This window comes from Salmo salar, chromosome ssa06 (genome assembly GCF_905237065.1).
Source record: "Salmo salar chromosome ssa06, Ssal_v3.1, whole genome shotgun sequence".
Taxonomy (NCBI): Eukaryota; Metazoa; Chordata; class Actinopteri; order Salmoniformes; family Salmonidae; genus Salmo; species Salmo salar.
Window position 1 is genome coordinate 54,134,086 of NC_059447.1, and position 21,376 is coordinate 54,155,461.

Consider the following 21,376-nt stretch of genomic DNA (forward strand, 5'->3'; position numbering starts at 1 on the left):
GACATTCAGTTCTCCATTTGCACTCAGGCATTGATTTAATTATTTTGACTTTTCATTCTTATTTTCGTAGGATTGTGTAATGTCTATTTTCCTATGTTGAATATACTACATGAGTTGAGTACTGCCCTGCTATTCATTTACATCTTTGCTTGTTTGTTGTTGCTGGATTCAAGTTGAAATTGTAGGTAATAGCTCCCTCTACTGTTTTACGTGGGAATATGACTACTTGTATGCGCTTCATGAAATCAATTAGAATATAGTTGAAAACTGCTGATTCCATAGTATTAAACTTAGTCCTAAATATGTCATTCTCAGCCTTCTAAATTGGTCTGGTCACTCACTCATAATCCCCTTGTTCTCATAAAAGAAAACACTAACTCAAGTCCAGACAATGTAGGAACAAAGTACTGTACCTAATGCTAAAAAGGTTGATCTTACAACATCACAAGAAAATGATCTTGGTCTTATCAGGAAATGTCTTACATTGGAGTCGTCGCCCCCAGTCAGGTCCTGAGAGCCCTGGAGCAGGTTTTCACCAAAGATCTCTCTGTACTTTGCTCCGTTCATCTTCCCCTCGATCCTGACTCGTCTCCCAGTCCCTGCCGCTGAAAAACATCCCCACAGCATGTTGTCACCACCATGCTTCACCGTAGGGATAGTGCCAGGTTTCCTCCAGACGTGATGCTTGGCATTCAGGCCGAAGAGTTCAATCTTGGTTTCATCAGACAAGAGAATCTTGTTTCTCATGGTCTGTGAGTCCTTTAGGTGCCTTTCGGCAAACTCCAAGCCGTCTGGCCACTCTACCATAGAGGCCTGATTGGTGAAGTGCTGCAGAGATGGTCCTTCTGGGAGATCCTCCCATTTCCACAGAGGAACTCTGTCAGAGTGACCAGCAGGTTCTTGGTCACCTCCCTGACCAAGGTCCTTCTCCCCAGATTGCTCAGTTTGGCCAGGCGACCAGCTCTAGGAGTCGTGTTGGTTCCAGACTTCTTCCATTTAAGAATGATGGAAGCCACTGTTTTTGGGGACCTTCAATGCTGCAGCAATTTTTTGGTACCCTTCCCCAGATCTGTGCCTCTACACAATCCTGTCTAGGATCTTTACGGACAATTCTTTCGACCTCATGGCTTGGTTTTTGCTCTGACATGCACGGTCAACTGTGGGACCTTAGACAGGTGTGTGCCTTTCCAAATCATGTCCAATCAATTGAATTTACCACAGGCAGACTCCAATCAAATCGTAGAAACATCTCAAGGATGATCAATGGAAACAGGATGCACCTGAGCTCAATTTCAAGTCTCATAGCAAAGGGTCTGAATACTTATGTAAATAAGGTATTTTTGATTATTTGTAATATTTGCAAATGTTTAAAAACCTGTTTTCGTTTTCTCATTATGGGGTATTGTGTGTAGATTGATGAGGAAAACAAATTTAATCCATTGTAAAATAAAGTTGTAACGTAACAAAATGTGGTAAAAGTGAAGGGGACTGAATACTTTCCGAGTGCACAGAGCCTATAGAAAGTCTACACATTGTGTTAAAGTTGGATTAAAATTAATTTGTCATTTTTTTGTTAACCATCTACACAAAAAAAAAAATGTAAAGATGAAAAACAAGACACTAATATTCGACAAGTATTCACCCCCAAGTCAATACATGTTAAAAACACCTTTGGCAGCAATTACAGCTGTGTCTTCTTGGGAGCTTTGCACAACTGTATTGTGCAATATTTGCCCATTCTTTTCAAAATTCGTCAAGCTCCGTCAAGATGTTGGGGTTCACGGCTAGACAGCAATTTAAGTCTTGCCATAGATTTAAGCAGATTTAAGTAAAAACTATAACTAGACCACAGGAAGATTCACCGTCTTCTTGGTAATCAACTCCTGTGTAGATTTGGCTTTGTGTTGTAGGTTATTGTCCTGCTGAAAGGTGAATTCCTCTCCCAGTGTCTGGTGTAAAGCAGACGGACGCAGGTTTTCCTCTAGGACTTTGCCTGTGCTTATCTACATCTAGTTTATTGTCATCCTGAAAAACTCCCAGTATTTGGTGTAAATCAATGACAAAAATTACAATTAAATCTATTTCAATCCCACTTCGTAACAAAATGTGAAAAAAGTTCCAAGTGGGTGTAGACTTTCAATGGCAACCGTACATTCTGATGTTGTTCCCTGTTAAATCACAGATTATGTGAACTCACTGCTGTCTAGTGGATTTAGAACCTGCAGCCAAATCCCAAATGACCCCAAAATCAGTTGGAAATCCATACAGGAGTTGCTTGTTGCACATTTTACACCATTGTCATTTTAGCGCGTCAGCTCTATTCTCACATTAACCTGTTAGGACATTCCTATGTAGACAGACTACTAGCCTCAACTTTACTGGAGATCATAACATTACCATCTGAACTGTAGGCGAAAATAGTAGCCATTTTACTCCACTATGAACAACAATCATATTGGTGTAATACCTACAGGCATTGGAGTAAACCGCACCAGTCCAATTCATTGTCAGCTTCCGTTTCGTCCCTATATTCAGTGCGCCAGTATCTGATCTGCCTTGGGAGTGTTTGTTTTTGGAAATATTATTAAACCATGAAAACACCTGAAACTGTTTTACTATAGAAACACAATTAAATAAGGCAAACATTATTTAATGATTGGAGAGGAAAATATTTCAGGGAGAAATCTAATGCAGTATTTGTATTTAGTCTCTAGTATTAACCAAAAAATAACAACTCTTCATCCATATACAAACACAACATCTCATCACTTCATCTAGAGCAAAGTAAATAGATTCATCTCGCAAAGCTGGAAGGTAGCCAAAGCAGCAGGTGGGGTGAGGGTCGACCAGGACCAAAGGCATGCTGTTATTATTTTCATCATAATTGTCAGAGTGCTTGCAAAACTCATGTCGGTGGAGGCTTGTTAAGTTTTGTTTTTAGATGGCGTCGATGTCGAAGTCGTCCTCTTCCTCTGCAGGCTTCTCTGGTTTCACAGTCTCCACTTTCAGCTCTCGGGCAGAGGCTGAGTAGACCACCTGGGAGGAAAGAAGGGTGAAATTAATTGGGTGAAATTAAAGACACTGCAGTGCCACTCATTTCTCACCAGGCACTTCAGTAGGATGCATAAGTATTCTGTACACTCGAGTCAAACATAACACCGTATTCAGCTCAAAAAGTTTATCGCTTTGCCAATTTTTTAAAATGAGTATTACTTTAGTGCCTTTTTCCAAACAATGAATGTTTGCTTTTTTTATTCTGTACAGGCAATATTTTCACTGTCAATTAGGTTAGTATTGTGGAGTAACTACAATGTTGATCCAGCCTCAGTTCTCCCATCACAGCCATTAAACTCTGTATCTGTTGTAAAGTCACCATTGGCCTCATTTTGAAATCCCTGAGCGGTTTCCCTTCCTCTCCGGCAACTGAGTTAGGAAGGACGCCTGTATCTTTGTAGTGACTGGGTGTATTGATACACCACACAAAGTGTAATTAATAACTTCACCATGCTCAAAGGGATATTCAGTGTCTGCTTTTTTGTTTTACCCATCTACCAATAGGTGCTCTTTGCAAGACATTGGAAAACCTCCCTGGTCTTTGTGGTTGAATCTGTGTTTGAAATTCACTGCTCGACTGAAGGACCTTATAATTGTATGAGGGGTACAGATGAGGTCGTCATTCAAAAATCATGTTAAACACTATTATTGCAAGTCCATGCAACTTGTGACTTGTTAACCTGTCTGGGCTAGGGGGCAGTACTTTCACGGCCGGATAAAAAACGTACCCGATTTAAACTGGTTACTACTCTTTCCCAGAAACGAGAATATGCATATTATTAGTAGATTTGGATAGAAAACACTGAAGTTTCTAAAACTGTTTGAATTGTGTCTGAGTATAACAGAACTCACATGGCAGGCAAAAACCTGAGAAAATTCCAAGCAGGAAGTGGCCTGTTTGCGAATTTGTAGTTCTCCCTTTGCTTCTCTATCGAAACTACAGTGCCCGTGGGGTTATGTAGCACTTTCTAAGGCTTCCATTGGCTCTCTAAAGCGTTCAGAAAACGGATTGACACGTCTCCTGTCTCCGGGCAGAGTACAGGAGCACAGTTTGTCAGTGGACTGCCTGGTGGCTAAGAGATTGGAAAAGCGCGTTCGAGACCTCGCCATTTTTTCTCTTCCTTTTTGAATGAATACAGCATTGTCCGGTTGGAATATTATCGCTATTTTACGAGAAAAAATTATTTTAAACAGCGTTTGACATGCTTCTAAGTACAGTAAAGGAACATTTTGAAATTTGTCTCAAAATGATCTCGCGCGTTACCCTTTGGATAGTCACCTAAACAAAATGGGGGTATTTGCACATACTATGGATTATTTGGAACAAAAACAACATTTGTTGTGGAAGTAGCAGTCCTGGGAGTGCATTCTTACGAAGAACAGCAAAGGTAATCCAACTTGGCGGGTGTCAAATTAGCTAGCCGTGATGGCCGAGCTATGTACTCAGAATATTGCAAAATGTACTTTCGCCGAAAAGCTATTTTAAAATCTGACACAGCGATTGCATAAAGGAGTTCTGTATCTATAATTCTTAAAATAATTGTTATGTATTTTGTCAACGTTTATCATGAGTAATTTAGTAAATTCACAGGAAGTTTTCGGTGGGAATACAATTTCTGAACATCACACGCCAATGTAAAAAGCTGTTTTTTGATTTAAATATGAACTCGATTGAATAAAACATGCATGTATTGTATAACAATGTCCTAGGAGTGTCATCTGATGAAGATCAAAGGTTAGTGCTGCATTTAGCTGTGTTTTGGGTTTTTGTGACATATATGCTTGCTTGAAAAATGGATGTGTGGTTATTTGTGTCTATGTACTCTCCTAACATACTCTAATGTTTTGCTTTCGCTGTAAAGCCTTTTTGAAATCGGACAATGTGGTTAGATTAACGAGAGTCTTATCTTTCAAATGGTGTAAAATAGTCGTATGTTTGAAATATTGAAATTATTGCATTTGAGGTATTTGTATTTCGCGCCACGCGATTCCACTGGCTGTTGAATAGAGTGGGACATAGAAGTTAAGCACACTTTTCCTTATGAACCTATTCAGGATTACCATAAAGGGGTTGAATACTTATTGAAAGACATTCAAGCTTTTCATTTTTTATTACATTTGTAAAAATGTAAAACATTATTCCACTTTGACATGGGGTATTGTGAGTAGGCCAGTGACAAAATCTAAAATGTAATCAATTTTAAATTCATGCTGTAACAATAGAAATGTCAAGGTGTCTGAATAGTTTCTGAAGGCACTGTATCTGAATAGGTCCATGGTAAAGAGGAAACCTTGCGACAGTGGCCATTTTCATGTCAGTGCCATAATACCAAACCTATGTCTATATGCACGTGACGGGAATGAATGTATATAGGTAAAATCAAAGGCAGTGATAAGTCATTACCTCCACATTATCTTCATCTTCCTCCTCGTCCGCCCCGCTGCCCTCGCTCTCCTCTTCTGCTTCCTTCAGCCACTTGACAAATGGCGCAGCCTTGGCGTGGATCTCTTTGGCCAGCTCCTTGGACACGTATTTCTTGGACACCTGACACACAGGATTGATGTGTTAGAGGTAGGATGAAAAATGACAGTCTCATTTCACTGGTTCTAGTGTAGGATACGGAGTCTCCTCTTAATATGTAAAATATCTTGGACAGGTCTCTTGCAAAATAAGTGACCTTCATGACACTGACCTGGGTAAATTCAAAGTTGAAAAGAAGAAAAAAAATATCCCATCATCCCTGTTGACGGTTATCCCCATTACCTTCTCAGCCCAGGCCAGGATGACGTCCTCCTCCAGTAGGTCGGCGTCATACAGGTCTTTGAGGACAAGGGGCACACGGGGTAAAAGCTGGGACTGGTGCAGCTTCACCAGACACTCAAAGCCACCCAGCAGGTACTTCTGGGCCTTCTTGTTGTTGTGGGTAAACTGGACACCAGAGAAATGTTTTAAATTGACGGTGCGGATGGAGTTTGAGCAAAACCCAACAGCAGGATTATAGCCGTTTCTATTGCCACAATCAATTTTGTTGAGGTTATGTCCATACAAATTGCTAGTGTTAAGATTACTAGTGTTGTGACACTGCTTCATGTCTTATGCGTTATGGAACTCACAGTTCAAACACCAACTATAGACAATATTAAGCTGATGTCCATCAAATGGCATCAGGGCACTGACCTCATACCCAACAACTGATATGACGGCACTGACCTATTGCAAATTTCAGTTAAATATCAGACCAAATGACACAAGTAGTGTGACAGCACTGACCCAACGCCCAGTTTGCGTTAACAGAGGTCCTCTGTGGCTCAGTTGGAAGAGCATGGCTCTTGCAATGACAAGATTGTGGGTTCGAATCCCAGGACCACCCATACGTATTTTTTTTTTTATAAATGCACGTCTGACTGTCAGCCGCTTTGTATAAAAACATCTGTTAAATAGCATATGTTATTATATTAACAGGTGGCCTAGTAGTTAGAGTGTTGGGCCAGTAACCGAAAGGTTGCTGGATCAAATTCCAGAGCTGACAAGGTAAAAATCTGTCGTTCTTCCCCTGAGCAAGGCACTGTTCCTCGGGCACCAAAGATGTGAATGTCGAATATGGCAGCCCCCCGCACCACTCTGATTCAGAAGGGTTGGGTTAAATGCGGAAGACACAACTGATTGCATTCAACTGAAATGTACAACTGACTAAGTATCCCCCCCTTTCCCTAACAACTAGAGTAGCAGCCCTGACCCTCTCACTCGAGAGCTGCAAGACCTGCAGCCCCGACAGAGCGGTCTGCATTTTTCACGCAGCATGCGTAAACAACTTCAGAATTAAAATAATTTAGTCCCGCAAAATATTTCAAACGGTTCATTTCTGAAGACAAAGGAATCGTCCGGTTGGAATAGTATGGAAGATTTATGATAAAAACATCCTAAAGATTGATTCTATACAACGTTTGACATGTTTCTACGAACTGTAATAACTTTGACTATTCGTCTGAACTAACTGCGTGAGCACAGTGCGTTTGGATTACTCGACGGAACGCGCGAACAAAAAGGAGGTATTTGGACAAAGGATGGACTTTATCAAACAAAACAAACATTTCATGTGGAACTTGGATTCCTGGGAGTGCATTCCGATGAAGATCATCAAAGTGAATATTTATGACTTCTGTTGACTCCAAAATTGCGGGTATCTGTATGGATTGTTTTGATGTCTGAGCGCTGTACTCAGATTATTGCAAAGTTTGCTTTCGCCGTAGACACAGAGGTTGCATTAAGGAGAAGTGTATCTTTAATTCTGTGCATAACACTTGTATATTTTATCACAGTTTATGATAAGTATTTCTGTAAATTGATGTGGCTCTCTGCAAAGTCACCGGAGGTTTTGGAGGCAAAACATTACTGAACATAACGCACCAATGTAAACTCAGATTTTTGGATATAAATATTAACTTCATCGAACAAAACATACATGTATTGTGTAACATGAAGTCCTATGAGTGCCATCTGATGAAGATCAAAGGTTAGTGATTCATTTTCTCTATTTCTGCGACTCCTCTCTTTGGTTGGAAAATGGCTGTATGTTTTTTTGTGACTAGGTGCTGACCTAACAATCGTTTGGTGTGCTTTCGCTGTAAAGCCTTTTTGAAATCGGACACTGTGGTTGGATTAATGAGAATCCTATCTTTAAAATGGTGTATAATACTTGTATGTTTGAGAAATTTTAATTATGAGATTTTTGCTGTTTTTAATTTGGCGCTCTGCACTGTCACTGGCTGTTGTCATATCGATCCCGTTAACTTCTTACGGCTGAAATCCCGTTAAGACACTAACAGCATTAGACGGTCGGCAATTAAGGTCACAGTTATTAAAACTTTGGACACAATAGAGGCCTTTCTACTGACTCTGAAAAATACCAAAAGAAAGATGCCCAGGGTCCCTGCTCATCTGCATGAACGTGCCTTAGGCATGCTGCAAGGAGGCATGAGGACTGCAGATGTGGCCAGGGCAATAAACTGCAATGTCCGTACTGTGAGACGCCGAAGACAGCACTACAGGGTGACAGGACGGACAGCTGATCATCCTAGCAGTGGCAGACCACGTGTAACAACACCTGCACAGGATCGGTACATCACACCTGTGGGACAGGGACAGGATGGCAACAACAACGGCCCGAGTTACACCAGGAACGCACAATGCCTCCATCAGTGCTCAGACTTTCCGCAATAGGCTGAGAGAGGCTGGACAGAGCTTGTAGGCCTGTTGTAAGGCAGGTCCTCACCAGACATCACCGGCAACAACGTTGCCTATGGGCACAAACCCACCATTGCTGGACCAGACAGGACTGGCAAAAAGTGCACTTCACTGACAAGTCGAGGTTGTGTCTCACCAGGTGTAATGGTCGGATTCGCATTTATCGTCAAAGGAATGAGCGTTAGAGGCCTGTACTCTGGAGCGGAATCGATTTGGAGGTGGAGGGTCCGTCATGGTCTGGGGCGGTGTGTCACAGCATCATCGGACTGAGCTTGTTGTCATTGCAAGCAATCTCAACACTGTGTGTTACAGGGAAGACATCCTCCTCCCTCATGTGGTACCCTTCCTGCAGGCTCATCCTGACATGACCCTCCAGCATGACAATGCCACCAGCCATACTGCTAGTTCTGTGCGCGATTTCCTGCAAGACAGGAATGTCAGTGTCCTGCCACGACCAGCGAAGAGCCCGAGTCTCAATCCCATTGAGCACATCTGGGACCGGTTGGATCGGAGTGTGAGGGCTAGGGCCATTCCCCCCCCCAGAAATGTCCAGGGACTTGCAGGTGCCTTGGTAGAAAAGTGGGGTAACATCTCACAGCAAGAACTGGCAAAAGAAATGACAACAGAGGACACTGTGAACCATGAGATGCACTGCAGTACTTAATGCAGCTGGTGGCTACACTAGATACTGACTGATACTTTTGACTTGACCCCCCCTCTTTGTTCAGGGACACATTATTCAATTTCTGTTAGTCACATCTGTGGAACTTGTTCAGTTTATGTCTCAGTTGATGAATCTTATGTTCATACATATATTTACACATGTTAAGTTGCTGAAAATAAACACTTTTTTTTTGCTGAGTTTAGCATTTGCGCAATGACAAAGTATTTACTAGCATGCTAATCGGAGACTCACTCTGAGGAAGTGACGTTTGTATTTCTTGATCTGGTCGCGGATGTTCTCGTCCATCAAAAGCTCAGTCAGGATCAGCGGGGCCGTGTCCTTCACGTCCAGACGCTCAGCCTCGGCCAGGATCTCTTTGTCCGAGAAGTCGACGGCACCGTCCTCCTTCTTTTGCTGTCGAGAGAGTGACAGAGTGAGCCACTCAGAGACATCTTACAAACAGTTGAGGACATCTTGAGTCAGCTTTCCATTCAGTCATTTTTTTTATTGATCCTTATACAACTGATATATACACAGCACCAGTCAAAAGTTTGGACACCTACTCATTCCAGGTTTATTTTTACTATTTTCTACATTATAGAATAATAGTGAAGACATCAAAACTATGAAATAACATATGGAATCATGTAGTAACCAAAACAGTGTTAAACAAATGAAAATATATTTTATTTGACATTCTTCAAAAGTAGCCACCCTTTTGCCTTGACAGCTTTGCATTCTCTCAACCAGCTTCATGAGGTAGTCACCTGGAATGCATTTCAATTAACAGGTGTAGCTTGTTAAAAGTACATTTGTGGAATTTCTTTTCCTCTTAATGCGTCTGAGCCAATCAGTTGTGTTGTGACAAGTTGGGGGGGGTTACAGAAGCTAGCCTTACTTGGTAAAATACCAAGTCCAGAAATGGCAAGAACAGCTCAAATAAGCAAAGGGAAACAATACTCAATCATTACTTTAAGACATGAAGGTTAGTCAATGCATAACATTTCAAGAACTTTGAAAGTGTCTTCAAGTGCAGTCGCAAAAACCGTCAAGCGCTAAGATGAATATGGCTCTCATGAGGACCGCTACAGGGAAGACCGAGTTACCAGCCTCAGATATTGCAGCCCAAATAAATGCTTCAGAGTTCAAGTAACACACATCTCAACATCAACTGTTCAGAGGACACTGTGAATCAGACCTTCATGGTCGAATTGCTGTAAAGAAACCACTACTAAAAAGGACACCAATAAGAGACTTGCTTAGGCCAAGATACACGAGCAATTTACATTTTTGTAGGCTCCCCGGTGGTGCAGAGGCTTAAGGCACTGCATTTCAATGCTTGAGGGGTCAATACAGACCCTGGTTCGATTCCAGGCTGAATCACAACCTGTCGTGATTGGGAGTCCCATAGGGCAGCGCACAATTAGCCCAGCATCGTCCGGGTTAGAGTCTGGCCGGGGTAGGCCGTCATTGTAAATAAGAATTGGTTTTTAACTGACTTGCCTGGTTAAATAAAAAGTTAGACCGGTGGAAAGCTGGTGGTTCCAACCGCCGTGTCTTCGTGAGACGCAGAGTAGGTGAACGGATGATCTCCGCATGTGGTTCCCACCGTGAAGCATGGAGGTGGTGTGATGGTGCTTTGGTGGTGACACTGTCAGTGATTTATTTAGAATTCAAGGCACACTTAACAAGCATGGCTACCACAGCATTCTGCAGCGATACGCCATCCCATCTGGTTTGGGCTTAGTGGGGCTATCATTTGTTTTTCAATAGGACACTGACCCAACACACCTCCAAGCTGTGTAAGGGCTATTTGACCAAGAAGGAGAGTGATGGAGTGCTGCATCAGATGACCTGGCCTCCACAATCACCCTACCTCAACCCAATTGAGATTGTTTGGGTTAAGTTGGACCGCAAAGGGAAGGAAAAGAGCCAATAAGTGCTCAGCATGTGGGAACTCCTTCAAGCATTCCAGGTGAAGCTGGTTGAGAGAGTACCAAGAGTGTGCAAAGCTGGTGTCCAAACTTTTGACTGGTACTGTACATATACTTTCTTTATAGACTAAAAAAAATAAAAATAATGTTTTTACATTACATTCAGTCATCTAACAGACACACTCATCCAGAGCAAACAGGGCCAAGCGCCCCGCCCAAGGGCACATCAACATATCTCCCGCCAACTCAAAATCGGGGACCCGAACCAGCGACCTCCCCACACAGTTACCCCACGAGCTGCTCTCAACCAACCTGTGAACCCCCCTCCCCACGAAGTCTTGAATCTTGCATCATTTTATGTATCAATTCATAACACCATGGAATGGAATTGTGCCATGGAATTGGTACATAAAAATCTCCTCCCAGCTATTTTGCAATCTGTATGGCACTGCTGTCAATATCCTGGTCCTCAAATTACAAACTGGTATACTTTCCAATTTATGCAATTTTTGTTCCTCTGCAAGTTTTGATCCTTTATATTTGGCAGACAGACCAGTTCCCTACCTCCTGCCGCCTCCATTTCTGGGGTAATGCCCCGTTACACTGCCAAAAATAAAACCATCTAGTGTTCAGCAAAATAACAATGTCAAATACAGGTAGCCTAGTAAAATAATTAACATCCAATCACATTAACCATTACACTTGTGCAGACATTTTAGAAACAGGACAATAAGAAAAATAAGCCACAGGAGTTTGAAAGAAAATAAAGACATTGTTCGAGTAGTACGACATGTATAAAAGCAACAGATACCATTAATAAGAAGGGGCTAGAAGCGTCTTATATGGTGAACAACCGAGTGGCTAGGACAGGCAAGCCCCATACTATTGTGGAGGACTTCATTCTTCAGCGGATATGGCTGGGACAACGCTGGGGGAAAAGGCCAAAACACTATACAGACACCGCCTTCATCAAATACTGTTTCGACGCATCAGTGACATGGCAGGAGATGCTTTGAAACAATTACTGCTTCGCATACAAGCCAGTGAATTATAGCTGGATGAGTGGCGGGCCTGGCACAGCTCCTGGTATATGTCCGTTACGTTTATGGGGGGGGATCAATTAAGGAAGACATCCTCTTCTGCAAACCAGGACAACGTGAGAGATTATTTTGAAAAGTACCGGACAGCTTTGTGACATCAAATGGCCTTTGGTGGTCAAGATGTCGGTATCTGTACTGATGGCGCAAAAGCAATGACAGGAAGACATAGTAGAGAGGTAACGCATGTGCAAGCAGTCGCTCCCGACGCCACTTGATAACCACCGCACTTCTAGGATTACAGGGACTCTCCAAAACTAGATTCAATGTGCGGGACAAAATCGAGGCTATGATTAAGAAGTTGGAGCTCTTTTCTGTCTGCATTAACAAGGACAACACACAGGTCTTTCCATCATATGATTTGTGTGCAAATGAACTCAAGCTTACAGACAATGTCAAATGTGATATAGCGAAGCACCTGAGTGAGCTGGGTGCGCAATTACGCAGGTACTTTCCCGAAAGGGACGACACAAACTGGATTTGTTATCCCTTTCATTCCCTGCCTCCAGTTCACTTACCGATATCTGAACAAGAGAGCCTCATCGAAATTGCAACAAGCGGTTCCGTGAAAATTTCATTTAAAATCAGAAGCCACTGCCAAATTTCTGGATAAGGCTGCGCTCAGAGTGTCTTGCCTTGGCAAATCGTGCTGTTAAGACACTGATGCCCTTTGCAACCACATACCTATGTGAGTGGATTCTTGGCCCTCACTGGCATAAACTAAATACAAGCACAGACTGTGTGGAAAATTATTTAAGACAGAGACTCGCTCCAATAGAATCCAACATTGCAGAGTTATGTGCATCCTTTCAAGCACACCTTCCTCATTAATCTGGGTTGAGTTATTCACAATTTTTGATGAACCAATAAGGTTTTATATGTAAGAAGGCTAAATAAAGAGCAAAATTATAGATTATAGTGCCCTGGTCCTATAAGAGCTTTGTCACTTCTCACATGCCGGGTTGTGACAAAAACACACTCATTCTTAAATGTATTAAACATATCGTATAGTGTGCAGGCTTACAATGGCAAAAAAAATAATAAAAACATTTGAGAGTGCGCCGACCCTGGTGCTAAAGGTGTTACGCAGCTGGAGGTTGAACGTTTGAAGGGGTACGGGACTATAAAACGTTTGGGAACAACTGCTGTAATCAATTGGTTGTAAATTCCAATTTACAATATAATTTACACTGAACTGAAATTTAAACATGTAAAGTGTTCTTCCCAATTTATGAGGTGAAATGAAAGATCCCAGAAATATTCCATATGCACAAAAACCTAATTTCGTTCAAATTTGGTGCACAAAATCGTTTACATCCCTATTAGTGAGCATTTCTCCCTTGCCAAGATGATCCATCCACCTGACAGATGTGGCATATCAATAAGTTGATTAAACAGCATGATCATTCCACGGTGCACCTTGTGCTGGGAACAATAAAAGGCCACAAATGTGCAGTTGTCACACAACACAATGCCACAGATGTCTCAAGTTAAGGGAGAGTGCAATTGGCATGCTGACTGCAGGAATGTCCAACAGAGCTGTTGCCAGAGAATGTAATGTTAATTTCTCTACTATAAGCCGCCTCCAACACCGTTTGAGAGAATTTGGCAGTATAGCCAACAAGCCTCACAACCGCAAACCACGCCAGCCCAGGACCTCCACATCTGGCTACTTCACTTGCAAGATTGTCTTAGGGGAAAGGGGGGGGGGGGCTTAGGAGTATTTCTGTCTGTAATAAAGCCCTTTTGTGGGGGGAAAACCTAATTCTGATTGGGTGGGTCTATGCCCTCCCAGGTATACCCATGGCTGCGCCCCTTCCCAGTTATATGAAATCCATAGATTAGCGCCTATGAATGTATTTTAATTGACTGATTTCGTTCTATGAACTGTAACTCTGTAAAGTCTAAAATTGTTGCATATTGCGATTATGTTTTTGTTCAGTAGAAAAACAAAAATACTATAGTCAACCAGCACATTTGAGTTCAACCATAAAATATGTAATATTTATTTTTTTAAATTCTGGGGTATGAAATTGAAATTCTAACCAGCTCTGCATTGCTTGGTTGAAAAAGGTTTCATTTTCAATTAATCGAAAATGTGACATGGCAATCTGCACAAAGGCAAAAAGGCCATTTTCAAAACAAGGAATAAGCTTTTCCTAGTTATCTACTTGAGAACCATTTCGGGTTCAAGTAAAACATTTGTATAAGTGAAGCTTTCACAGCTTTTATACATGCTTTATATGGTCTGGTTTAACTTCCCAGATCGAGTTCTTGCCCATATGATTTGAAAAACGAATCTGCAGTAGGCACCGCCAAAAGTACATTTTTGTATTTAACCAGGTAGGCTAGTTGAGAACAAGTTCTCATTTGCAACTGCAACTTGGCAAAGTTAAAGCAAAGCAGTTCGACACAAACAGAGTTACACATGGAATAAACAAACATACAATCAATAATACAGTAGAAAAATCTATATAGAGCATGTGCAAATGAGGTAGGATAGGGGGTAAGGCAATAAATAGGCCATGTGGCAAAGTAATTACAATATAGCAATTAAAACACTGGAATGGTAGAATGTGCAGAAGATGGATATGCACAGAGATACTGGGGTGCAAAGGAGCAAGATAAATAAATAAATAAATACAGTATGGGGATGAGGTAGTTGGATGGGCTATTTACAGATGAGCAATGTACAGGTGCAATGATATGTGAGCTGCTCTGACAGCTGGTGCTTAAAGCTAGTGAGGGAGGAAAGATTTTAACAGTTCATTCCAGTGGCAGCAGAGAACTGGAAGGAAAGGTGGCCAAATGATGAATTGGCTTTGGGGGTGACCAGTGAGATATACCTGCTGGAGCACGTGCTACGGGTGGGTGCTGCTATGGTGACCAGCACCCACCCGTAGCACGGGGCTTTACGGGGCTTTACCTAGCAGAGACTTGTAGATGACCTAGAGCCAGTGGGTTTGGTGACGAGTATGAAGCAAGGGCCAGCCAACGAGCGTGTACAGGTCGCAGTGGTGGGTAGTGTATGGGGCTTTGGTGACAAAACGGATGGCACTGTGATAGATTGCATCCAATTTATTGAGTAGAGTGTTGGAGGCTATTTTGTAAATGACGTTGCCAAAGTCAAGGATCGGTAGGATGGTCAGTTTTACAAGGGTATGTTTGGCAGCATGAGTGAAGGATGCTTTGTTGCGAAATAGGAAGCCGATTCTAGATTTAATTTTGGATTGGAGGTGTTTAATGTGAGTCTGGAAGGAGAGTTTACAGTCTAACTAGACACCTAGGTATTTGTAGTTGTCCACATATTCTAAGTCAGAACCATCCAGAGTAGCGATGCTGGACAGGCAGGCAGGTGCGGGCAGCGATCGGTTGAAGAGCATGCATTTAGTTTTACTTGCATTTAAGAGCAGTTGGAGGCCACGGAAGGAGTGTTGTATGGCATTGAAGCTCATCTGGAGGTTAGTTAACAGTGTCCAAAGAAGGGCCAGAGGTATACAGAATGGTGTCGTCTGAGTAGAGCTGGATCAGAGAATCACCAGCAGCAAGAGCGACATCATTGATGCATATAGAGAAGAGTCGGCCCGAGAATTGAACCCTGTGGCAACCCCATAGAGACTGCCAGAGGTCCGGACAACAGGCCCTCCGATTTGACACACTGAACTCTGAGAAGTAGTTGGTGAACCAGGCAAGGCAATCATTTGAGAAACCAAGGCTGTCGAGTCTGCCAATAAGAATGTTGTGATTGACAGAGTCGAAAGTCTTAGCCAGGTCGATTAATACGGCTGCACAGTAAAGTCTCTTATCGATGGCGGTTATGATATCGTTTAGGACCTTGAGCGAGGCTGAGGTCCACCCATGACCAGCTCTGAAACCAGATTGCATAGCGGAAAAGGTACGGTGGGATTCGAAATGGTCTGTGATCTGTTTGTTAACTTGGCTTTCAAAGACCTCAGAAAGGCAGGGTAGGATATATGTCTAACAGTTTGGGTCTAGAGTGTCTCCCCCTTTGAAGAGGGGGATGACCGCAGCAACTTTCCCATCTATGGGAATCTCAGACGATACGAAAGAGGTTGAACAGGCTAGTAATAGGGGTTGCAACAATTGCGGCAGATAATTTTAGAAAGATAGGGTCTAGATTGTCTAGCCTGGCTGATTTGTAGGGGCCCAGATTTTGCAACTCTCAGAACATCAGCTATCTGGATTTGGGTGAAGGAGAAGTGGGGGAGGTTTGGGCGAGTTGCTGTGGGGAGCGCAGGGCTGTTGACCGGGGTAGGGGTAGCCAGGTGGAAAGCATCTGTTGAAAAATAATGCTTACTGAAATTCTCAATTATAGTGGATTTATCAGTGTTTCCTAGCCTCAGTGCAGTGGGCAGCTGGGAGGAGGTGCTCTTATTCTCCATGGACTTTACAGTGTCCCAGAACTTTGAGTTTGTGCTACAGGATGCAAATTTCTGCTTTAAAAAGCTAGCCTTAGCTTTCCTAACTGCCTGTGTACATTTGTGCCTAACTTCCCTGAAAAGTTGCATATCACGGGGGCTGTTCGATTGCTAATGCAGAACACCACAGGATGTTTTTGTGCTGGTCAAGGGCAGTCAGGTCTGGAGAGAACCAAGGGCTATATCTGTTCCTGGTTAAAAAAATAATAATATTAATGGGGCATGCTTATTTAAGATGGTGAGGAAGGCATTTAAAAAAAATAACCAGGCATCCTCTACTGACGGGATGAGGTCAATATCCTTCCAGGATACCCGGGCCAGGTTGATTAGAAAGGCCTGCTCGCTTTAGTGTTTTAGGGAGCGTTTGACAGTGATGAGGGGTGGTCGTTTGACCGCAGACCCATAAATGAGTAAACTGATATGACTAAGGAGTTAAATCAGATACCCGTCTCTTTATGGAAAAATGTATTTACCTCTCCATGTTGCAGGATCTAGTCCATTTTTACTAGTTTTCTATTGAAATTCTTTGTGGAGCACTCATCTATATATTTTGTGATAGGAATACCAAGTATATCTACTTCACCATCAGCCCACTTTATATTTTTTTTTATCCAATACGTAATATGGTACACTTATAATTAGGTTTTTGTCCAGAGAGGCCAGAAAAGTTACCTAGATCTTCAATGAGAAATTGCAGCTTGCGGACTTCTTTTAAAACTTGTCAACTTTGTTTTTAAACCTTGGATTTCTAATCCTGTTATTTGATCTGATTTTAATAGCTAGCATTTCGACGGCCATAATGAATAGATATGGTGACAGTGTGTAATTTTAAATGAAGAGACCTGCTCAAAAAGCAGCAGAAACGTAATTACATACCACACTGTATTTGAGCTCTGCTTAGTGTGTATTAATTTCCGTGTGGAGTCTAGCAAACCCATTTAGATACATCTATGAATTACTTAATTCATTTATGCAAGCGATCAATAAGCAAGGCAACAGGACCCAGGCAAAATAGGCTTTAGTTTAGAGAATTGAGGTGACAACCCTAAGGTCACCACTTTTTTTTTTTTTACCAGGTAAGTTGACTGAGAACACATTCATTTACAGTAACGACCTGGGGAATGGTTACAGGAGAAGGGTGGGTGGGGTGACTGAGCCAATTGTAACCACTGTGACCTTTGTAAACAGAATCTGTATGAAGCGAGTGAACTAGGGAGGTGCGGGTTGTTTCTGTGCAGGGCTCGAGTCTTCACACTTAACTGAGCAATAAGCAAGTGTGTTATGGCAAAACAGAAAAGGGGTCATTCCTGGACAGGGTTTGGAGTTTGACCTTGACAAAGTTGTAGAAGAGGTTGACCCTCTCCTCCAAGGGCTTCTCCAGGTCCTCGCTGAGGGTCAGGTTCTTAGCGTGCGTGCTGATCTCCTCCATCCTGCGCTGCTGGGCCTCCTCAGTCGTCTCCTCCGCCCAGTCCTCGTCATCGTCATCTCGGTCCTAGAGCATATCCATTAGATTTGAGTTATACAGCGCTATTGAAAATAAGACAGATCAGTGTTACACAGTGGAAACTATTCCAATGAGGCTGTATGCTACAGAGAAACAAGACCAATGGGATAGAATGGAGACTGGGGTTGGGTTTCATTCCAGACAGTTGTCCCCTCCCATCTACTCTCGTTCACTCCCCTTCATGGCTCCGAGACAATTGGTTAAGTGTAATAAACAGCTCTACCTAGATCGTGCCATATTGCTTTCACCTATCCAGTTATATCAGATCTGTGAAGGAGAGTGAACAAAGGCAGAGGGATGGGAATATAATCATGAACCATAATGTTGTCATGACTGTCCTGTAAGGATCACAATGGGTCAGATCAGCCTGGCAATGTCTGACAATAAGCAGACCCTCACCCACCCCTTAGGTAAATGTATGTAATAGGTAAAGACCTTAAGAGTTTAATTCGGGAGATGGTAACGCTTTAAAACAACTTCATCCGTGGTGCCCCAAATCACAACGAGTTAATTGTGACATGATTCATTTAAATCGGGTAACAATTAAACATAGTGGTTTAAATAAATAGTCAGATTAATGAAAGTAAAGTCACAATGTCAACGGTTAGGCAACTAGGCCTTGCAAGACAAGTCTCCAGGTCAAGGTCTGTCAAGCGCAACCTTCACGCCGGTCAAGCAAAATCGAGCGCACCTGAAGTTTACAACAAAGTATATGACAGAGGTCTGGCTGGCACTGGGAGATGAAGTGCTTGTACTCACCACAGCATCGGGGGCGTCTATGTCATTGTGGTTTGCGGCTTCGCCATCACTGGAGCTGTTCTCCTTGTCCTTCTTCTTGCTCTTCTTCTCCTTCTTCTTGGCAGACCCAGTGTCCTCTGTTTGCAGACAGAGAGATGACGGCAGTCAGGATAGAAGCTATTATTACAATCTTTCCTCCATTCCTTGTGTTTCTCAGACATTTACCCAGCAGGTGAAAGTGTTTTTTTAGTGTAGTAAATTCAATAAACCCAGGGAGCATTCAAATGATTTCTGGCAGTGTTAAAAACCACTGGGAGAGCAGATGCTGCCCTCAGAATACTCCAATGCTCAGTGCTGCTCATCTTTGACCTATGACAATGACTCATGTAAATTCACCCTGCACATTGACACCCTTAATACACCACTTAACGTGACTCACCTAATGCGTTTATAAGTTGCTTGTGTATAGCAACATAAAAAGAATGGCTGTGTTCACGTGTGCAATAAAATGAAGGCTATAGTGTGTCTGGGGTTGTCTTTAAACCAAGGCCACATTGAACAACCTCAGACTGAACAAACCTGTACAGTATATTCTGAAATTTCCTGACTTTGCAAGAAAACATTAGCATATTAAATGAACGGAATTTCCAGAATGTCCATGCTGGAATGCATGTCTAACAAAGCAGTTTTCCTGAAAGAAATAAAAGGCTTCTGTCCAGTTGCATTTGAACACATACAATTTCCTGCTTTTCTCAGGCATTCCCAGAGCATGCATAAACCCTGTTTGTTGCTGGTCTGGCGCACCTGGTGGATTCCTGAGGATGAACGTGCAGAGCTTGTGTCGTGTGTCCAGCATGCCCCTGTAGCCGCAGGCCTTGCAGGAGTTCCCAATGGTTTGTTTCTTGGCGTTGATGTGCTGGAGGAACATGATACATAAAAATTACAATAACATTTTCAGTACAGCCTTAGGGCCAAAGCCTAAGTTATACCCTTTGCAGTAGGCAAAGGAGGAACTACAATAAGATATGCAAAATGGCAATCCTGTGTAGTTGCGTCGCAAAAGTACGCAGACGTGTGCAGCCCCAAAATTATAAAAACAAGTACGCAGGATTTCCATTTTGAGTAGCTAATTGCGTTCTTGCAGCTATAAAAATGCCTTTGTGACCATAAATTCTGTTTAATTTCATCTCCTAAACATAATGGTGCATCATTACGGGCCAGCTGCACGGACCTAGATTAAGCACAGCCCAGGACTAAAAAGTAGACTCAACCGAGCCTTGGCTTAAACTACATGTAACGAAAATATTAAAAAAGGTGTAGGTCCCATATTTCATGAGCTGAAATAGGAAGATCCCAGAAATGTTCCATATACAGAAAAAGCTTACTTCTCAGATTTGTTCACATCCCTGTTAGTGAGCAATTCTCCTTTGTCACAATAACTCATCCACCTGACAGGTGTGGCATATCAAGAAGCTGATTAAACTACATGATCATTATCAGGGCCCAAAATGAACACCCGCAGGTAGATTCTGGCTGGTAAGAGGTCCATTTCACCAGCCACATTGGCGGGTGGTCAGGGCTCCAGAGTGCGAGCATTTCACTCGTATTTGTGAATTTAAAAAAAGTCCAGTATGATCATATTTATAGTAAAATAAATGCTGCAGTAGCCGTTTAAAGTATTTCTGCCGTTTTGTTTCATAGCTGGTAAATTAAAGCACAAAGCCAAAAATCTATGAATTATATAAAATGGCCTATCCCACCTTGAGCTACACTGCCTGGCTGGGGGTTGTGCGCACTTGAAGAGCAGAGTAAAATATACATTTTTTTAAGCATAGGCATACAAGTTAAATCTTATTTACTTTAAACAAAAGTTGGTAACACTACATGACACCCAGTGTCAAAACACATGACGCTGTCATAACCTGTCATGACATTTAGTTAGACCTGTTGTGACTTCAGTTACCTGATGTGGAATAGAGTTCCATGTAGTCATGGCGCTATGTAGTACTGTGCACCTCCCATTGTCTGTTCTGGACTTGGGGATTGTGAAGAGACCTCCGGTGGCATGTCTTGTGGGGTATGCATGGGTGTCCGAGCTGTGTGCTAGTAGTTTAAACAAACATCTGGGTATATTCAGCTTGTCAACACCCCTTACAAAAACAAGTAATGAAGACGTCAAACCACTCTTCCACTTTGTGCCATGAGAGACTTGACATGCATGCCATTAACGCTAGCTCTGTGTACATCCAAGGGACAGCAGTGCTACCCTGTTCTGAGCCAACTGCAATTTTCCCAAGTCCCTCTTTGTTGCACCTGACCACACGACTGAACAGTAGTCCAGGTGAGACAAAACCAGGGCCTGTAGGACCTGCCTTGTTGATTGTGTTAAGCATACAGAGCAGTACTTTATTATGGACAGACTTCTCCCCATCTTTGCTACTGTTGTATCAATATGTTTTGACCATGACAGTTTACAAATCCAGAGTTACTCCATGCAGTTTAGTCATCTCAACTTGCTCAATTTCCACATCATTCATTACAAGATGTAGTTGAGGTTTAAGTGAATGATTTGTCACAATGCTTTTGGAAATATTTAGGACCAGCTTGCTACCCATTCCGAAACTAACTGCAGCTCTTTGTTAAGTGTTGCAGTCATTTCAGTCTCTGTAGTAGCTGATGTGTAGTGTTGAGTCATCCACAC

General features: G+C 42.4%; 1 protein-coding gene across 2 annotated transcripts in view; it reads right to left on the minus strand.

Annotated features, from left to right (window-relative positions):
* Nucleotides 1–2,634: 2,634 nt before the first annotated feature.
* LOC106607644 (eukaryotic translation initiation factor 5) overlaps nucleotides 2,635–21,376 on the minus strand; it is a 31,307-nt gene continuing 12,565 nt past the window's right edge. For both annotated transcript variants that reach the window (XM_014204804.2, XM_014204803.2), the window contains exons 6-12: nucleotides 19,480–19,591; nucleotides 18,697–18,812; nucleotides 17,764–17,925; nucleotides 9,216–9,377; nucleotides 5,819–5,983; nucleotides 5,459–5,599; nucleotides 2,635–3,036 (exon numbers count right to left, since the gene is read on the minus strand). In XM_014204804.2, the coding sequence (XP_014060279.1) occupies nucleotides 2,938–3,036; nucleotides 5,459–5,599; nucleotides 5,819–5,983; nucleotides 9,216–9,377; nucleotides 17,764–17,925; nucleotides 18,697–18,812; nucleotides 19,480–19,591 (957 nt within the window). In that variant the 3' untranslated portion in view covers nucleotides 2,635–2,937. The remainder of the gene's footprint in view (nucleotides 3,037–5,458; nucleotides 5,600–5,818; nucleotides 5,984–9,215; nucleotides 9,378–17,763; nucleotides 17,926–18,696; nucleotides 18,813–19,479; nucleotides 19,592–21,376) is intronic.